This window comes from Chanodichthys erythropterus, chromosome 4, assembly GCF_024489055.1.
Source record: "Chanodichthys erythropterus isolate Z2021 chromosome 4, ASM2448905v1, whole genome shotgun sequence".
Taxonomy (NCBI): Eukaryota; Metazoa; Chordata; class Actinopteri; order Cypriniformes; family Xenocyprididae; genus Chanodichthys; species Chanodichthys erythropterus.
In genome coordinates, this window is record NC_090224.1 from 19,655,604 (window position 1) to 19,677,478 (window position 21,875).

The following is a 21,875-nucleotide window of genomic DNA, read 5'->3' on the forward strand; positions in this document are numbered from 1 at the left end:
TAAACCACAGATAAACTACACAAACAGTGCTTCAAAATAACACATTGAAAGCCATGTAACAGTCTAAAAATGAACAACAGAGTTCATGAAATCAATGCTTCATGTATTTATCTCATATAGGATCGCTATATGAATACTGTAGTAGGCTATATAATAATATGCAATGGTGCTTTCTTAAACATTTTCACTTAAATTCCAATATTTAACTTGATAGCCTAACTCAAATTGACAATATATTTTGTAATAAAATAACTATTAAAGTATTCAAAACAACTGCAAACAGAAGCATTTTCATTAGTAGTTCAGACTTACTGTATATATGATCTGTACATTAAGATGTAATAATGTAACCCCACGAGCGCGCGCGCACACGTGCAGGTTCTCTTTGATCGCGTGGGTCACGGAAGTTCCCGCGAAAGAATGAGTTAACTTACAATGTTTCACTCATTTACAGGAGGATGAAATAAACGCGCGTGTGCCACCGACACCTCAAAAATGCATGAAACTAAAGAAATACAGCTGGGGAGTTGAAAAAAGTTTCAAAACACAATTTCGATTAAACGCGTGTGAATTCATTTAAAATTTAAAAGGATAATAGGCCTATCATATAAAGTGTAGAAACTTTTGTAGGATGATGGTGATGGTGTTTAGTACCTGAGAACTCCTGTGAAGTCTTAGTGAAGCCAGTCAGACACGAGATTCCCAACAACAGCAGTGAATATGAGACATCAGGGAAAAACATCCTTAAATGTCCCATCAGATCCGAGGATTTCTGAGAGGATCAGACTGCAGGACATGAAGTGATGTCTGATTCCATGACTTCAGTCTGGAGACACAGGAGAGAGAGAGAGAGAGAGAGAGAGTCTGAGGAAGAAGACCTGAGAGAGAGAGAGAGAGAGAGAGAGAGAGAGAGAGAGAGAGGCAGAATTCCCCCTGGTCCCAAAGTCCTTGAATTACTGCTAAAGCTTCAGTTCAATTCAATGAGAATTCATCGACATGACTGTCAAAATACTGTAGTGTTAATATATAAACAAAGTATTTATTTGACATAATAACAACAGCAAATATAAATTAAAACTCTTTAACATTACAGATATAGTTCACTTAAAAATGTCATATTTATAGCTTAATCACATTCATTTCTTTAGATTTCTGTAGAAATTATTCTATTTTTTGGTAATTAAGTTTCTGTTTAGGTATTATTTCTTATAATCCCTGCTATTAAATGAACTAATCACTAATTGGACCAAACCAGAAGATCCAGTTCTGTGTATCACACATACAGTATGCAGGTGCAATCAAGCTTTATATTGATTTAATGGTGTCAATAGGTCAGCATTAATGTACCATTAAAATTAATTACTTTACACAATGATAAATGTCTGGAATCAGACAGAAAATACCACATTGCACACAAATAAGGGAGGCTGCTGGGATAATATGATCTACAGGGGTTGGCCAATGAAACTGAAACATCTGGTTTTAGAACACAATAATATATTAGTATAGTGTAAGGCCTCTTTTTATAGCCAATACAGCATCAATTCGTCTCGGGAATGACAGATACAAGTCCTTCACAGCGGCCAGAGGGATTCACAGTCTGGATGTTAAACCTTCTTGGGTCTTCTCCACACCATAACTGTTATGGATGTGGGAAAGACAGTTCAGGTGGACTCATTGGATGTTTGACCTTGTCCACAGCCCAAGATTTGCACTGTTGGCACCAATGAAACCCACATTTTGCATTGGCACGAGTGACCAAAAGTTTGGCTTATAGCAGCGCGACCATGAATATTGACTCTGTGGAGCTCCTGACGAACAGTTTCGGTGGAAACAGGAGAGTCGAGGTGAGTTGGACAGCTGCGGTTTTATGTTTTGGATACAATCCGGGTTAGTATCTGAACATTCTTTCAGACAGCTTCCTTTTGCATTGAGTTACTCCTGTTGGATGTGGTTTGTCCTACATGGATACTATAGCTCTCGATACACCACAAAGACCACAAAGTAGTCCTGATGAACCAGTGTGACGCGCACCAGTAATTTGTCCTCTTTTGAACTCTGATATGTCTCCCATTTATGTTGTGTGGATTGCAGTGTTTTATACCTGTGCTATTGTTCTGCTACTTCAACCTTCACACTCGGCTCTTGAAATCAGAGAAGATTGGCCACCAGGCCGCATGTATGATAGACGTGAAACCTCCAACACTATAATGGCCGGTGTGAACTAATGTAGTTTACAATAAGGCTCATTTGTTAACATTAGTTAAGTGTTACCAACTTATGAAGGTCATTTTACAAAATGCATGCCATTTGTAAATCACTTTGCATGTCTTCTTCACCACTGAGTTTTCCTTACCGAAGTTTTTCCATAGGCAACATAATAATATCCCAACATATATTTAAATAGGCCTATATTAATTTATCTTACCGACACAAGTCAGTTTAACACTTAAAAAGTGCATTTCTGAATATTTAAAATTACCTTATTTAACTGGAAAAGTCAGCAGTTTAAAAAAAAATCTCGTGATGTTTCTCCAGAGCTGTAGAGACATCTGTTGGTCAATATGAAGAACTGCAATAAAGGCCTATTGATTCACACTAAGAACGATACCTATAAAACTAAACATAACAATAACTATATTAGCGTCTACGTCAGCGGACAACTTTCTGTTTTATATGCGCGCGCTGCAGTTATGTCGTCTGTCGCTTTAAAGTGATCAAAAAATGAAAACTCTGTCATCGTTTACTTACCCTTGTGTTGTTCCAAACCTGTATGATTTTCTTTCTTCTGTTTAACACAAAAGAAGATATTAAAAAAAAAGTTTGTTAACCAGACGGTAGCCATTGACTTCCATTTTATTTTATTTTTCTAAAGTCGATGGCTACCGTCTGTTACCGTCGTTAAAGGGTTAGTTCACCCAAAAATGAAAATAATGTCATTTATTACTCACGATCATGCCGTTTCCACACCCGTAATCCTTCGTTAATCTTCGGAACACAAATTAAGATATTTTTGTTGAAATCCGATGGCTCCGTGAGGCCTTCATAGGGAGCAATGACATTTCCTCTCTCAAGATCCATTAATGTACTAAAAACATATTTAAATCAGTTCATGTGAGTACAGTGGTTCAATATTAATATTAAGTGACGAGAATATTTTTGGTGCACCAAAAAACAAAACAAAATAACAACTTATTTAGTGATGGCCGATTTCAAAACACTGCTTCATGAAGCTTCGGAGCGTTATGAATCTTTTGTGTCGAATCAGCGCCAAAGTCACGTGATTTCAGCAGTTTGCCGCGCGATTCGAATCATGATTCGATACGCCGATTCATAACGCTCTGAAGCTTTCTGAAGCAATGGTATCTCTTTATACAACATTGTGCACATAAGGGTAATTAATATTTTGCTTATGTTATCAAAAGGTTAATAATGTGTTGCTAATTCATGAGTCAGACAGCTGTCTTCTAACAATCAGTATCCTTAGAAACGCTTTGAACAACTCAGAATGTCAGTGGAGGAAGGCATATAGTTTATCATAACATTGTAATATGCATCATATACACCCGCCATAATGCTAAATCTACCCGATTTTTCATAACAGAAAATATAATGTGATAACCTTCTTTTGAGACTCCCTTGAGCGGTCAGTTAATGATATGCTAAAGCCCGCTGGCGTGATTGGTTACAAGGTAGTTTGTGACGTCAGAAACAGCAGTGATTTCAAACCACAGGTTTGAGACTGTCTTTGGTTATGAATTTGCATAGTTTGTCTTAAAGCATGTAAAAAACACCACATAGACATATAAATAACATTAATTTTCACCACAGGGGGACTTACGGAGCCCCGCACATGACATGCAAGAAAAAAAATTAAATCGTGCACACGATTTACAAATTTTTTAGTAAATCGAGGGAAGGAAACAGTAAATTGTGCACACGTTTTAGTAAATCGAGGGAACTAAATAAATCATGTGCATGTTTTTTTTTTTAAATCGAGGGAACGAAATAGTAAATCGTCCACATGTTTTAGTAAATCGAGTGAAAGAAATAAATCATGCACGTTTTAGTAAATCAAGGGAACGAAACAGTAAATCGTGTGCATGTTTTAGTAAATCGAGGGAAGGAAATAGTAAATTGTGCGCATGTTTTAGTACATCAAGGGAACAAAATAGTAGATTGTGCGCATGTTTTAGGAAATCGAGGGAACGAAATAAATCGTGCGCATGTTTTAGAAAGTCGAGGGAATGAAATAGTAAATCATGCACATATTTTAGTAAATCGAGGGAACAAAACAGTAAATTGTGCGCATGTATTAATAAATCGAGGAAACGAAATAGTAAATCATGCACATGTTTTAGTAAATCGAGAGAGCGAAATAGTAAATCATGTGCATGTTTTAGGAAGTCGAGGGAACGAAACAGTAAATCGTGTGCATGTTTTAGTAAATCGAGGGAAGGAAATAGTAAATTGTGCGCATGTTTTAGTACATCAAGGGAACAAAATAGTAGATTGTGCGCATGTTTTAGTAAATCGAGGGAACAAAATAAATTGTGCGCATGTTTTAGGAAATCGAGGGAACGAAATAAATCGTGCGCATGTTTTAGAAAGTCGAGGGAATGAAATAGTAAATCATGCACATATTTTAGTAAATCGAGGGAACAAAACAGTAAATTGTGCGCATGTATTAATAAATCGAGGAAACGAAATAGTAAATCATGCACATGTTTTAGTAAATCGAGAGAGCGAAATAGTAAATCATGTGCATGTTTTAGGAAGTCGAGGGAACGAAACAGTAAATCGTGCGCATGTTTTAGTAAATTGAGGGAACCAAATAGTAAATTGTGCGCACATTTTAGTAAATCGAGGGAAAGAAATAAATCATGCGCACGATTTAGCCTACAATTTTTTTCTGCATGTCATGTCTGGGGCTCCGTAGGGATTTTATCTTTTCATGCGATTTTTTTTTTTTTTTTTTTTTTTTTTAAGGTTTGAGTGCATACATAAACTGACTTTGAAAAAAAAAAAAAAAAAAAAAAAACATAATACTCACTGGGGTAAAAAAAAATGATAAAAATGTTCTGAGGCTACAGGATCATTTAACAAATAATAATCATACACTCCAGTACACACCTGAAGAGCTTGTGGTTTGGTTTTGTCTTCTTGTGATGAGCATTCACACCTTCATTCACACAAACAGACCACAGAACTCAGTGCTGCCATCTCAGATGAATTTAATAAATTAAAACAAGGTACAAAAAAAGAAAGAAAGAAAAAACCAATGTACATTTGACTCCTCTGTCTCTCCCTTTATTCTCACTCTGTGACTCACTAGTAAACGAACACGATAGAACAGCCCTCGTCCACTGATTATGACTCATTCTGGGCCCGTATGTAACGCAACACACATGCTACATGTCGGCAAGCAGCAGCCGGGCAGAAACGGAAAAGAGAGAGAGAGAGACATGCGGTACGAGTTTAATTAGTCGTTGAGTGAACTCAATTGTTTGATGTGTATACCAACCGAATTTAAAGGGACAGTTCACCCAAAAATCTAAATTGTGTCATAATTTATGCACCCTCATGTCATTTCAAACCTGTTTGACTTTATTTCTTCAATCAAACACAAAAGGAGAATTTTTGAAGATATAAATCATAAAAGTTTGGAATTACATTAGGGTGGGTAAATGACGACAATTTTATTTTTTGAGGTAACTATTATCTTTGCGCATCTCTCTTTTTCGTTGTGTAACACCCAGCATTTACTAGTCCCCAAATACGCTCGCTGCTAACCATATTTTATATATATATATATATATATATATATATATATATATATATATATATATATATATATATATATATATATATATATATATATATATATATATATATATATATACAAAAAACATAATTTAAATTTTATTAAAAAACGTCCACAACATTTTGGCAGAATTGAGTGTGAGGAGGGGTTAGACAGACAGAGATATAGATGATAGATATAAAGCCACAGAGAAAAAACAGTCTGTATTGGTCCCTCTCTCTGTTAGCAGCACACGGACTCGTCACCCCACGGTTTACTAGATTATTATGTGCATTTATATATATATTTCTATATATATGTATGTATATATATATATATATATGCTTTTTATTTCTCCAAAATAAAAATAAAAAAACATTTAACTAACACTATTTCTTCGTTCAAACGAATGCAAATTATCACAAGGAAAACAGCCCAAGAGCCACGGAAGATCGAACGCAGGGGGAATCAAAGAACGGTTTCCAGCGAACATGCTGTGAGATGTTGGAGCAGAGATGTCGACTGTTCAGATCGTCCTGCGGAGGCCCCAAAATCCAATGGGAGAGTGGTTGAAAGAGAGAGAGAGAGCGCGAGAAGGACGAGTTGGTGGAAGATCCCGACTCTCAAACTGTCAGTATCATTCACGTCGCAGTGAGGACTTCTGGGTATTGTACATTTTGGGTTTTCCTCACACTGTGTCCGTATGCATGTGTGGCTCAGTAATCTGCAGCGTACTCGGTTCCATGAAGGCCGCGGCACACCAGGGTGAACTCCTTCACGATGTCTTTCACCCGCCGCTTGTTCACTCGCTCCCTGAGAGGATATAAAGAAAAATGTACATTCAATTTACATTAGATTTAAAGAGCAGTGTTGTTTTGTTAGCTAAAACCTAAAGGGATAGTTCACCCAAAAATAAAAATTCTGTCATCATTTACATTAAAAGAAGATATTTTGAAAAACATTTGCAGTTGCTGGTCCCTATTGACTCTGGAAACTATTTGGTTACCATATTCTTCAAAATCGTTTGTCTTTTGTGTTCAACTGAAGAAAGAATTTTTTTTATTTTTGGGTAATCTATTCCTTTGAGCTAAAATTAAATCTATTAAGAATTGTTTTTGTTAACTGAAATGAAGCTGAAATAAAATATAAATACTAGATAGAAAAAAGGAATATTAAAAACAATGTGGCAACTAACTGAAATAATAAAAGCTGAAGTGCTAAAATTACTAATAAAACTGAAATAAAAGTTAAGTAAAGTTAAATAGAAATATTTAAAACTAGAAACTAATAAAAAAGCAAAAAAATAAAATGTATCACAGTTTTCACAAAAATATGAAGCAGCACAACTGTTTTCAACATTGATGATAATCAGAAATGTTTTTTGAGCAGCAAATCATCATATTAGAATGATTTCTGAAGGATCATGTGACACTGAAGACTGGAGTAATGATGCTGAAAATTCAGCTTTGATCACAGAAATAAATTACAATTTACAATATATTCAACAGTTATTTTAAATTGTAATAATATTTCACAATATTACTATTTTTTACTGTATTTTTGATTAAATAAATGCAGCCTTGGTGAACAGAAGAGATGCATTTCAAAAACATTTATAAATCTTACCGACCTCAAATTAATGTTCAAGCAAACATTTTAAAGGATTGTGTTTTGCCAGTTTTTGCCATCCAGAATTATCAAATGGCACACATGAACTCATCTCACCTGAGCACCTGTTGACTGAACGTGTCTTTCTGCTCATCAGAGACACGTGAGGACGGGAAGCCCGGCGAGCGCAGAGCTTCTTTGAGCCACACCGTCAGCAGAGCGAAGCAATGCTTGTTCAGACAGAAGAGCACCTCAGCAAACTGGTCCATCAGACTACGGGACGACTGACCACCGATGGCCTGCCAAAAAAAAAAAAAAAAAAAGGATCCCAGATCGGACTCTTGTGCGCAGCCATCATATATTGTGAGCCTCTGGTGAAAAGTTGTGCACTCACCTCCAGTACAGCCAAAAGGAGGAGTTTACCGTCTTCCTGTACGACCTGACCCACAGGAGGAACGTCTGCGCAGCGCGGTATTAGTTCCGTCTGCAGTCAACGCAAATAAAGGAACAGTTCAACATTGCACACGGCTACCATTTATGATGCTATATTTCACAGGAGGGAAAGAGACACAATCTGAAGGTCAATACACACAGAGCATCTTGCCATTCAATCAAAAAAATATATACATTACCAAGTCAAAAGTTCAGAATAATTACTGTTTTTAATGTTTCGGTCTCTTATGTCTCTAAGGTTGGATTTATTTATATAAATATATAAATACAGTAATATTGTCAAATATTATTACAATTTGAAATAAGCGTTTTCTATTTGAATATATTTTAAAATGTCATTTATGTGATCAAAGCTGAATGTTCAGCATCATTACTCCAGTCTTCAGTGTCACATGATCCTTCAGAAATCATTCTAATATGTTGACTTGCTGCTCAAGAAACATTTCTGATTATTATCAATGTTGAAAACAGTTGTGCTGCTTCATATTTTTGTGGAATCCATGATACACTACCATTTAAAAATTTAGGAAGAGTTATGTTTATTATATATATATATATATACATACAAAAGAAGAACAAAAAAAACAAAACAATAATTGAGCAGCAAATCATCATATTAGAATGATTTCTGAAGGATCATGTGACACTGAAGACCTGAGTAATGATGGCATAATACATTCAATATATTCAAATAGAAAACAGTTATTATAAATTGTAGTATTTCACAATATTACTGTGTTTTTCATCAAACAAAAACTATTTCAAACTTTTAACCAGTAATGCATTCCTGTGCTCTTGGTGCGAACAGGCCTTCAGACTGTAATGATGACGTCTGACTTACAAAGAAAAGACAGGTCGATTTGACTGTTGGGGCTTCTGGGAATTTCAGTGACAGCACTCCTACGGCCGAAACACAGCGGCATTAGAGAAATTACTCTGTATTAAACATTACAGAGACGTTCACTCACACTAAAGGTGGAGGATCCATCAGTGTTTTCTACATTTTAAACAGACTTACCACAGTGGAACACGGCTTTCACATCAAGACTCTCTGATAAGAATAAATCGGGCTTCCGTTTGAGGGCCTACAAATCAGACAGAGCCAATGAACAGAGCACATGACTCAAACCCCGCCCCTGGAACCCTGTCAATCACTCATGTGCCACTCATGTGCCACCCTCCCCTCACTCACTCACTCCCTATATCTGTCTAGCTCTAGAAAATCAACCAAACGTACATATTCAATGCAAACAGATCAGGTAAGTAAGAAATCAACAGCAAAAAAACTAAAATACTGAAATTTAATAGAAACTAAAGGTATGATGATTTTTTTCTCTCTTTAGCGTTCTCACTTGTTTTGTTCACATCTGTTCAATCACTACTTTCTCTGCTCAGTTGGACTGAATGCAACAGAAATCTAAATAACATGTACGATAAAGACAACTGATGCATTAAGAAACTCATTGAGGATGAGAGGATATTTGAGAAAGACACAGAGAGAGAGAAACCGAGAGAGGGAAAACCTCATGAGAACTTCATGAGGACTAAATACATAAACGAGAGAGCCAATTCATTTGATTCAATTAATTGAGATGAATCAATTTAGGCTTTCATCAGTTTAAGGGCTGGAATGACACTGGAAGGGGCAGAGGTACTTGTGGGATTTTGACTCTTTCAAATGTGTTATATTTTATTGAAGTGACATGATTTAAATTATTATTTTGCTATAATATATATATATATATATATATATATATATATATATATATATATATATATATATATATATATATATTAAAATAATAAATTTATTTATTTATATATTTATTTATTTATTTTTTATTATATATCAGTCATAACATTATGATCACCTTCCTAATATTGTGTTGGTCCCACTTTTGCTGCCAAAACAGCCCTGACCCGTCGAGGCATGGACTCCTCTAGACTCCTGAAGGTGTGCTGTGGTATCTTGACCAAGATGTTAGCAGCAGATCCTTTAAGTCCTGTAAGTTGTGAGGTGAGGCCTCCATGGATCGAACTTGGATTGAGATCTGGGGAATTTGGATGCCAAGTCAACAAACTCGTTGTTGTGCTCCTCAAACCACTCCTGAAGCATTTTGGCTTTGTGTCAGGAGCATTATCCTGCTGAAAGAGGCCACAGCCACCAGGAAATACCGTTTCCATGAAAGGGTGTACATGGTTTGCAACAATGCTTAGGTAGGTGGTACGTGTCAAAGTTACATCCACATGGATGGGAGGACTCAAGGTTTCCCAGCAGAACATTCCCCAAAACACCACACTTCCTCCGCCGGCTTGCCTTCTTCCCATAGTGCATCCTGGTGCCATGTGTTCCCCGGGTAAGTGACGCACACGCACCTGGCCATCCATTCTTCTGGCCACACCTTCTTCCATTGCTCCGTGATCCAGTTCTGATGCTCACGTGTCCACTGTTGGCTCTTTCAGAGGGTGGACAGGGGTCAGCATGGGCACCCTGACTGGTCTGCAGCTATGCAGCTCCATACGCTACAAACTGTGTGTATTCTGACACCTTTCTATCAGAACCAGCATTAACTTCTTGAGCAGTTTGAGCTACAGGAGCTCGTTTGTTGGATCGGACCACACGGGCCAGCCTTCGCTCCCCACGTACATCAATGATCTTGGCCGCTCATGACCCTGTTGCCGGTTCACCACTGTTCCTTCCTTGGAGCACTTTTGAGAGATACTGACCACTGCAGACCGGGAACACCCCACAAGAGCTGCAGTTTTGGAGATGGTCTGACCCAGTCGTCCAGCCATCACAATTTGGCCCTTGTCAAACTCGCTCAAATTCTTACGCTTGCCCATTTTTACTGCTTCTAACACATCAACTTTGAGGACAAAATGTTCTCTTGCTGCCTAATATATCCCACCCACTAAAAAGTGCCATGATGTGGTCATAATATTATACCTGATTGGTGTGTGTATATATTTTACACACACACACACACACACACACACACACACACACACACACACACACACACACACACACACACACACACACACACACACACACACACGTGCATATCGATATAAAGACACTGCACAGAGGAAGATCTTTATTATTTACTTATTTTATATTACTCAAAATCCTAAATCTTTAATTTCACTATAAAATAAATAAATAAATAATAATAATAATAATAATAAAATTGTGCCAATATGCAACACAATCACAAGATGATTTAGATCTTTAATATACAGCTACAAGTAGCAGGATTGTGAAACGAATGAGATGTGCACAGATTGGAGATGTTCTGTGTGACTATTGGACGAGAGAGCTGTCAATCATCCAATAGCAAAACCCCTCAGGTCAATTCCACTGCCCGAGCAAAACAAGGGTCTGAAAAGACCATGACACAGGACGGAAAGGAAGAGAAAGTGAGAAAGAAAGGGACAGCGAAAGAGAAGAGAGAAACCCAAAGTGAATGAAATAAGAAACCAAAAACACACCTGAGCTTGGAGTTGCATAAATGAATCAACAATATCAGGATGATCCCTGGGCCCTAAAATATAATAAAGATGAAACTTAAGAAATAATAAGAATAATAAGAATATATACAAACAGCAACAGAACAGATCGAACAGTCATGTGGAAAGGAAAAGTCAACTGGACGGAAATAATCGCACGCGTGAGAGAAGTAGGGCAGAGAAAGAGGAGGGAACATGAACGACTTGAAGGCAGTTGCGATAAAACAAAAGAGGAAAAACAAAAAAAGACAGATCAATGAGTCCGTTCTGAAGGGGAGAAACAAAGAAGGAAAACAAAAAGAAGTAACGAGAGAAAGTAAAGAAACCTAAAAAACCAAAGAAACAGTGGGTTTGGAGTGGGAACCCAGGAGGCACCTGTTACTGTGATGACACTTGCGCTTCTTTCTTTCTTTTTAGTGTGCGTTTTATTTGTTTTCATTGTCTGTAAATTCAATTCATACACCCGACTGGCCCGCCGCGGCTGGTGAGTGCTTGGTTCCCACAGCCACCCCGGAAGAGCAAGGTAGCAGTCAGTCCCAAACTTCCCTCCCTTTGCTGTTCCCACACTCCAAACAAGACCCCGCCCCCACAAACCTAGACCCCGCCCAACCCACCAAACCCCACCCCTTCACAGAAAACAAACAACAAACAAACACACAGGCCACGGCAGATCCTCTCGGCCAAGTCACCTGATCGGGATAAGAGTGTTATCTCACATTTCTGCTGATTTGGAAACGATGTGGTTAAAACAGAAGAACGTGAAGAATGACAAACAGGAAGTGAGGGATGCAAGCGTGGTTAGTGTGCTAGAGGACGCATGCAAAGAACAACTGTGTGTGTTTGTGTGAGTGAAGTAGGGAGTCATGCTGGACAGTTTTAGGCAGTTTTCACACTTCTTGTCATTGGTTAGTCCAGAGTGCGATATCATCAAAAATGAAAATTTGGTCATTATATGTCGATCATTAAACGAGTTGGTGTTTTGAGTCTGAACAAGATGAGATAAAATGAAGACTGACTGAATACACTAAAAAAAACAAAAGATTACCGGAGTACGTTTTACAACAAACTTTCTACTTAAATATTTCTTGCAGTTTCTTTGTAATTATTTGCAATTTCTGAGTGAAATTAGTTTCGAAGTAAGTCTTACACCAATTTTTATTTTTCAGCATAAGAATCTGCAAACCGACAGTAACTATTTTCTCCTTAAAAATGCAGTGAACTGAAGACAGTCTCAAAAATGCCGTTTGAAATCGCTGGTGTTTCTGATGTCACAAACTACCTTGTAACCAATCACGTCAACGTGTGATCATCAACGAGTGGATCTCTGAACTGTTGTGAGTGGAGGCGGGGCTAGTATAATTTGCATATTCATAGAACAACTTATTCTAAATGAGGCAAGGGTGTTTAAGGCATCAATTTTAAAGGTGCCCTAGAACGTTCTTTCACAAGATGTAATATAAGTCAAAGGTGTCCCCTGAATGTGTCTGAAGTTTCAGCTCAAAATACCCCATAGATTTTTTTTAATTAATTTTTTTTAACTGCCTATTTTGGGGCATCATTAACTATGCACCAATTCAGCGCGCAGCCCCTTTAAATCTCACGCTCCCTGCCCCCCGAGCTCTCGACTCTATCATTGCATAAGCAAAGTTCACACAGCTAATATAACTCTCAAAATGGATCTTTACAAGATGTTCGTCATGCATGCTTCGGATCATGTGAGAATAGTATTTATTTGGATGTTTACATTTGATTCTGAATGAGTTTGATGGTGCTTCATGGCTAAAGCTAACATTACACACTGTTGGAGAGATTTATGAAGAATGAAGTTGTGTTTATGAATTAGACAGACTGCAAGTGTTTAATGATGAAAATAGCGACGGCTCTTGTCTCCGTGAATACAGTAAGAAACGATGGTAACTTTAACCACATTTAACAGTACATTAGCAACATGCTAATGAAACATTTAGAAAGAGAGTTTACAAATATCACTAAAAATATCATGATATCATGGATCATGTCAGTTATTATTGCTCCATCTGCCATTTTTCGCTATTGTTCTTGCTTGCTTACCTAGTCTGATGATTCAGCTGTGCACATCCAGACGTTCTGCCCTTGTGTAATGCCTTGAACATGGGCTGGCATATGCAAATTTGGGGGCGTACATATTAATGATGTTATGTAACAGTCGGTGTTATGTTGAGATTCGCCTGTTTTCCGGAGGTCTTTTAAACAAATGAGATTTATTTAAGAAGGAAGAAGCAATGGAGTTTGAGACTCACTGTATTTCATTTCCATGTTCTGAACTCTTGTTATTCAACTATGCCGATGTAAATTCAATTTTTGATTCTAGGGCACCTTTAAGGCATTTTCAAGGGAAAAATGTGTAAATATGTAATCTTGGTGATCAAGGATGAGTTTTAAGGGATAAAATTGTTGACTACAGGGGGACTTAAATACAAGCAGACCTTCTCAGTGACAAAGTAATAAATCCAAACACGAATCTCGACTATATTGTTTGCATTTTTGGTTGTTCAATCATGCAACCCCTTGCTACAACACTCAAAGAAATATTTAGGCATACATTTAAGATGTATGTATTTGAATTTCATAAAAAATCCATTTGGATTACAGTTTAAACAAAAAAACAAACTTAATGTGATGCATATTTGTCATACATAAATGAAACGGGTAAGATTTCTGGACAAAAAAATTCATGGCATAGTTTATTATTATCTATTTGAATCAATTAGATTTTATTTAAATAATCATATTTACAAAAAGCATTTATTCAAATTACTTAAAATCAGCATAAATCTGTTAATTGTGAAAACAATTAAAGAGGCCATATTATGTTTGGACTCTACTAGAACAGGTTTTCATGCTTGTCAGGGTGGGAATTATTTAAATGAGGAATGTTGTGACATGTTTGTTCCCGGAAGAAAACTCAAGACTACAATGGAGGTGTTTCAGGGAGTTCAGAAACCGTGACACTGGTATACAGAATAACTCCCACTGAAGGGACTTGGTGCTTTTGAACTTTGCAGATATTTTTCATGTTCAAACAGCAACATTACACACGAAAGGAGGATTTATAAAAGCATAATAGGACCTCTTTCAATTTATTCAGTTAAAATGTATGAGAATGAAACTGGATTTATTGATGATACATATATAAACCAAGTTATTGTGTATTTAAAAACAAATTTACTTCATTATAGTACCATTACAGAAATCTTACCCTGTTTCTTTCCCATTTTGTTTTGTATGATTGACAAATATGCATTGCAATAAGTTTATTAATTTATGCTAAAACTGTGTAATCCAAACAAATGGAGACTTTACATGCAATTCAAATACATAAATCTAAAATTTAGGCCTAAATAAATTGAGTGAACAGGAATTTATTTAACATAAATCCTGCGTGTGATTTGATGTTCTTGACTTGTGCTTACATGAAAGAGCTATAATTCTGATGAAATGTGAAAAGAAATTTCTCAAATGAGAATATTTTTGTAGATCTGTAGATAAGATAATTTCAAATAAAGTTTATGTGTATGATGCCAGATGGACAGTACAGCAAGCAGCAGATTTTCAAAAGGTCTTGAAATAGAGTTTAAAAAAAAAGACTTTCATAAAATCTGAAATCAGAGAACCTATTTACATTTGGTATTAAGATCTGTCTCAGGTGATCCAATTACAAGTGATGAGCAAAAGATACAGGTGTAAACAGGGGTTTAATTGTGTTATGGTCAAATAAATGAAACCACATTGCACAATTCATCCCGAATAGAAGTGAAGGAACGCCTACTCACCTGTCAATCAATCAGATCACACGAAACATCTATTAATACCAGGTGTAAACAGGACTGAATGCATTCGGATCCAGATCAGAAACTCTAGTGTGAAAACGCCCTTGAATTGAGCGTGTGTGAAACTCATTGGGTAAAAATCTTAAACAGAATAACAGGATCAAAAGTCACCACACCATTTCATAAAACAAGAACCGTTTTAAAAACCATGCTCATTTCTGAACTCTGTTTCTGTGTGTGTGGGTTTAAAAAAACAGATACATGCAAACAACTGGAAATAGTGACTGTAAAGACATCAAAACCACATGATTTCCTTGACCCTCTGCAGCTGGGTGTTCCCAGCATGCCTACCTTGCTGGAAGATGGTCAGAGTAACAGAAGTGACCAGTTCAAACAGCGCTTTGATTGGGGGGAAATGATTCGTTTCGCTGGCAAATATGTGGACCATCTGCAAAAGAACAAAATTAATCAAATGAAACTCCACAAAAGGAGTTTTTTAAAATCAAATTTGAGACTTTGTAAGACCTGCACAAATAAAATAAATACAGCCATGTCAATACAATCCCAAAATAAATCATCTATATCAGATTCTTAGTGAGGCACACATTCAATTGCAAAACATAATTGCAAGCTTAAAATACTCTTGGATAAGATGTTTTATTTAATATATATTCAAATGTATTGAAATTAGGCGAAGATGGCTGGTCCTCGTGAAGTCGGCCTTCACTCTCACGTTCACATGTCTCACACAAAATGTAAAGTCAAGATGTTTTTCTGAGTTTTAGGAATTTAAATTGATTAATTTGTTCTTCTTTGCTCTTTGTTGCTAGTGCAGAGATTTTTTTCTGCTCTGCATTACTGTATTTACTGCTGTTGTTAATAAATATTTAAACGGTGTTTCTCTGTCTAGGTTTTTTTGTTTACGTTTTATCTTTACAATTAATCTTATACACTGCTGCAAGACTTTTATTATATACAATAAGCAGCTACTTTTTTACGTCTTAATAGGCTGCATGTTTTCATAAGAAAGGAGCTTTAAATACAATCTTATCAAAGCTAAATATTTGATGACCTGTAGTTCAGTGTACAGTGGTCATTTTACAAAATTAAAAAAAAATAGAGGATAAAATCTCTCGGATTTCATCAAAATATCTTAATTTGTGTTTTGAAGATGAACGAAGGTCTTATGGGTTTGGAACAACATGAGTAATTAATGACAGAAATTGCATTTTTGGGTGAACTAACCCTTTAATGTCAAGCCCTGCAAACACCGTAATATAAACATTGTTAATAATTCATAATTCATCAACAATCTATCATAAGCAATTGCTTGGCGTAAATGCGCAGTATTCATTGATCATGATTGACACTGAAACAGTGAGCCTGTACAACATGCAACAGTGCAGATGTTTTGACTTATTTTATATATATTTTATATACGATCCAAAATTTAAGACATCTTAATTATAATTAAGACTTTGTTATGCGATTTAAGATATTTCAGACTTTTACGGCTTTAAAATTGAGCAAACTGAACTTTTAAGGCCCTGCAGGAACCCTAACACTACTGCCTGTATAAACAATTGTTTGTGTCGTGTACCTGGCGGGTTAAGTCCAGCGCAGATGCCTGCGGTATGGTACTGTACATCTGCCCCAGCATCTCACTCAGCTGAGACACCATAGGGGCAAAATCGTGCAGGAGAGTTTTCACAGACTTCTCAAAGATGGCACACACCGCCTGAGAGAGAGAGCAGAATTAACTCTGTCCTGCACACAAATACTGCTTCCATATTGAGGACTGACTATGGTGATGCAGAATAAGGAGCTTGAGATGAATCTCACCTCCACAACCTGCGAGTCATTCAGCCATTTACTGAGGACCGTCTGTATCAGTGCAAAGACTTGCTGGAGCACCACCACCACCTAAAACACACAAAACACACTACAGTCCACCTCTGACACATGGAAATGCCTGCTTCGGTGTGACCGCGGAGAGCAGGAAGGTGCTTACAGGGTTGGGGCCTGTCTGAGGCGGGGCTGATTTGATGGGCGGGGCATTCTCTCCTGACTCCTCCTCCTGTTTTGTGATGTCCAGCGTGGTGAAGAGATTGGACAGTAGACCGAGGATGTGAATAATGGCCAGTTTATTTGAGGGGTTTGGCTGAAAAGAGAAACCAGATTGTTATTCGATATGCCTTTTCATTTTAAAGTTCCATATTTTACAAACAATTTACAATTTATATTTTGTCAAGATTTCATGCAGCAAATCAGCTATTATTTAGATGTCTGTGGCCATTTTCCCTCTCAATCACACTTTGGATTAAACCGACTGTTTTTGCAACTGTGCCTTTAAGTCATCTGTATATGAATAACATCTATTGTGAGTGGCTATACTTCACATATTAGCATAGCTCAAACTGTTGTTCAGCAGTGCTGAATGATTAAACAAATTAAAATCTAAATATGGTTAAAAATCGAATATGGCTAAGTTTGATAATAAAGAAATTGAGACTAAATAATTCATATTTTACAGTTGTACTTTAAAATAAAATAATTTTTCTTAAATACATATTTTTTAAATACTATTTTACTGTAAATAATAATAATATTTATTTTTAATATAATATATAATATTATATGACTATAAATAAATATAAATAATTATTTACAATTGTGCATTTATTAATATGTATTACTATTTTATAAATATACTGATATTATAGTCAACTAAAATGATAAAAATATTAATATACGAATATAAATTAATATAAATCATTATTATCTACAATTGTGCTTTTAATAATAAGTACTACTATTTTATAAATATACTGATATTATAGTCAACTAAAATTATAAAAATATTTTTGTTACTTGAAATTAAAATAAAGTGAATTTAAAAAATAAAATATTTTATATTTATATTTTAATATATTTTTTATAATTAATAAAAACTATATAGACATATATATATATATATATATATATATATATATATATATATATTATATTATATATATATATATATATATATATATATATATATATATATATATTATATTATATTATATTATATTATATTATATTATATATATATATATATATATATATATATATATATATATATATATATATATATATATATATATATATATATATATAAAAACTAATAAAAATGGTAAAATTTCTAAAACTATCTAAAATGAAAATGAAAATATACAAATAAAAACTAATTCAAACTATTAATAAAAATAGTCCATTTCAACACATTTAACAAACAAGCAAGAAAAATCCCACAATATGAGCGCTTGAATCATGTAGTAAAATAATGACACCCGACGGGTGGGGTGGGCGCACGCACGCTCTGCGCCAGCACTCCCGGGAACGTCAGCAGTAATTAAAGAGTCGTTAAACAACCATTAGGCCAACAGTCTAATTACTGCTGTTAGCTCCATGACAACAGCTCAGTGATTGGCGGAGAGGCAGAGCGAGTCGCTACACGGTCTTCCTTTCTTTATGACATCACACAGAAGCACAAAAGAAAGAGACACTCAATTAAACATTTAACAAAGGCATCGGCGCACAAATGACTGCATCTTCAAAAGGTTAACATCGAAAAACATTACACTGCGTGCCTATTAAAAAATTTACATATAATAAAGTCCATTAGTTAGTTATGATAGATATAATGTCAGAAATGCATACATGCGTTGTCTATTAAATTGCTATTGCTTTAAGCAGCTCATCCAATCAGATATCAGAACCAGAACAATTTGTTTTATAAAGAATATGTGAAGAACTGTACACTGAGGTCCTGTTTACTTTGATGCTATTTTCAGATGGTGCTGTCAGTACAATTTCTAAAAATACCCAGAGTCGATGCATGAGATCTGAGTGTTTTTAGACACATCCTCAATGTCTGTGACCAGCAGGGGTCACTGTGTGAGCGCCCCATCACAGCCTGTTTACTAAGGCTGATGTAATGTCTTTCTGGGAAGGACCAGACGGGGAGTAATGGTATTAGAAAACGAAAGTCAAAAATAGACATGCAGCCTGTATAGAGAGAGAGACGAGATATGATGCCGAAGAGGAAATTGGAGTAAAATCGGTTTAGATTTCCATGCATTTTGATAAGATGCAAAATAAATACAATGCAAAAGTATTTAGAAGATAGATTATTACGTTTGCAAGTGACGTTTGCTTATGGTTGCCAGGACATTACAAGCTGCTAGGGTGTTTTAGCTGTAATTTATTTGTGATATTCTGGTCTCAGTTTCAATGGAAGTAGTGGAATTTTTTGCCCTTTTTTATTTTCTTTTTTCTGAGCCAGATGAATATCATAGGTCTAAACACAAAAGGGAAATCTTCACATTTTGAGGCATCATCCATGTCTTTGGCAGGGTGCAAAACTAATAAATAGTTTTATTCCTTTCATTACATAGGAATGAAAAATAGTAACACACCAAATTTATTTTTAATTGAAATTCTGAAATTCAAGTTTTCCTTTAGGCAAAATTTGAAAGTTTATTTAATAATCAATTATTTAATCAATGATTTAACTAATCAAAACCTAATTAAAAATGAGTTGTGTACATAAATTTAAATTCCAAATAAGACACTTTTTAATAATATATTGTTTTCATGACATTAATTCAAACATACATTAAATACTAAAGACAAAAGGTCAAGTTAAAATATAATGAATTTGTAATATAGTGCATATATATTTAATATGCTCTCTAGAATTATTTTTTTCTAGCTAAGTAACAAGATATTGAATGACTTTCCTGAGGTAAATGTAACGTTATGTGAGAGATTGTTTACCAGCTGTTTTATTGGCATATTTTCATGGTTGAAACACTGATTCAGTGATTACATAAAACATGACTCATAATTTAATGTCATAATTTCTGTCAATCCATAAAACGAAAATTAATTTTCAGCCGGATATCTACAGTTGCCAAAATTTTGGTGCATCACTAATGAAAAATGTTGCTCTTGGCAGCTTAGCACACAGAACGTGGGGAACTTCAGCATGCATGAACTTCAGAACAAACAAGGTCAGCACTTATTCCATTACATCCAAGATGTTTTGGCAGTAAAAGAACGAATGCTTGAAGGTTATTTTCAATTATAGGTTTAATTTTCAAATATAGCTGCAAGCAGCAATTAAGGGGCCAAGCACAATAGAAGCAAACAAGTAAGCTAGCAGCAGACCAACGTCATAATGGTCTATGATAGCAACTGAGACAAAGACACTGCATGTCAGTTTTAAAGTCAATCAGACCAACTGTACTAGTTAGAGTCAGTGTCCAGTTTTGTTCAATTATAGCACCACCAAGCTGCGCAGTTGCACAACTTTTGCATGTGTGTGTGTGTCCTCAGAGTGCCCCCATACATAAGCATGTCAAATTTGATGAAAATATCTCATTTCGTTTAGGAGTTATAGACATTTATATGTATGAACACATAAATAACTCACACCTGACTTTGATTGCATTTTTTGACACTTACTATTAAAATGTTGACATTTGGCCATTAGTGTATAGTCAACGACCTGTTTCTGATTTTCCTACAGTGGTTTCATCTCAATCGGACTAACGGTTTCTAAGAGATTCGTGAATGTTGTTTAAATCACAATGTTGCACTAATTATAAGGCAGGCAAAACCTAGCATGCTTGGTATATTTGGTCTCGGCAAGGATTCAGGAATCCAATGAGATGATTCCAGTGAAAATAAGTCAACCGAGAGAAAGAGAGAGAGAGAGAGAAAGAGAGAGAGAGAGAGAGAGAGCGAGCAAGTGGTGCTGGTCTGAAACTTCTCAGACTCCTTCAGGGCATCATGCTGATGACCCAAACCATGTTTCGTAATAATACATGCATAAATACAGCATTTTACCACAAAATTCAAAATGGCAAACACCCAAAATGCCCAATATGGGAAAATTGGATATCAAATCAACTTTGTGTGACGCCTCAAATCTAACGAGACCCCTTTTATGGATTTTAGGACAAATAAGAAAAAATAGACATTTTCTTATCTCTCGACCAGTAGGTGTCGCTGTGCAATTTTAAGTTTGGTCTGAATGTGCTATAAAAAATTTGCACAAAAACGATGTCAGCATGGCCTGATGATGATCTGGTTCAATTTTCGTGAAAATCGGATTAACGGCCTAGGAGGAGTTAGAAAAAGTAGTTTTTTAATTTCGTAAAATTCAAAATGATGGAAAAATTTTCATGATGATTACTTTTTTTTCCGTTTTGTTTATTTTTTGACTCCATTTTAATGGTTAAATTAAATTTTAGTCATCAAAAAGTTTTAATTTATTTTATGTCTAATTTATTGAAATAATGAATCTTGTCTATTTAACCAACAATGTAATAAAAGTTTAACAAAAAAAAAACATTTTTTTTTAGGGCGCTACGTTTTATTCTTTCCCCTCAAATTTTATTTTTACCAAATTCTGTTTTCTGGATTCTATTTTAATGGTTTAATTCCATTTTAATAATCAAAAAGCATGTCTAATTAATTTAATTCTTAAAAACAACAATATTAATTAATTTAAAAATATATTTTTATGATTTTTTTTTTTCTTCAGAAGTTCTGTTGTGTATTTAAATTTTTCTGGCAATCAAGTGAACGCATACCATTTAATTTATCTTTTAATCATGAAATTAAACTTTTGTCAAACAATG

General features: G+C 35.3%; 2 protein-coding genes across 2 annotated transcripts in view; both read right to left on the reverse strand.

The window, feature by feature from the left end:
• The window catches only part of LOC137019209 (protein eva-1 homolog A), a 61,779-nt gene extending 60,968 nt beyond the window's left edge, over positions 1-811 (reverse strand). Inside the window, exon 1 of the mRNA XM_067384420.1 lies at positions 655-811. Within this exon, the coding sequence (XP_067240521.1) occupies positions 655-757 (103 nt within the window). The 5' untranslated portion in view covers positions 758-811. The remainder of the gene's footprint in view (positions 1-654) is intronic.
• Positions 812-5,920: 5,109 nt separating this feature from the next.
• The window catches only part of ipo13b (importin 13b), a 44,884-nt gene continuing 28,929 nt past the window's right edge, over positions 5,921-21,875 (reverse strand). The window contains exons 12-21 of the mRNA XM_067384424.1: positions 17,195-17,344; positions 17,026-17,106; positions 16,784-16,921; positions 15,535-15,631; positions 11,357-11,409; positions 8,883-8,949; positions 8,706-8,764; positions 7,806-7,895; positions 7,529-7,710; positions 5,921-6,616 (exon numbers count right to left, since the gene is read on the reverse strand). Of these exons, the coding sequence (XP_067240525.1) occupies positions 6,520-6,616; positions 7,529-7,710; positions 7,806-7,895; positions 8,706-8,764; positions 8,883-8,949; positions 11,357-11,409; positions 15,535-15,631; positions 16,784-16,921; positions 17,026-17,106; positions 17,195-17,344 (1,014 nt within the window). The 3' untranslated portion in view covers positions 5,921-6,519. The remainder of the gene's footprint in view (positions 6,617-7,528; positions 7,711-7,805; positions 7,896-8,705; positions 8,765-8,882; positions 8,950-11,356; positions 11,410-15,534; positions 15,632-16,783; positions 16,922-17,025; positions 17,107-17,194; positions 17,345-21,875) is intronic.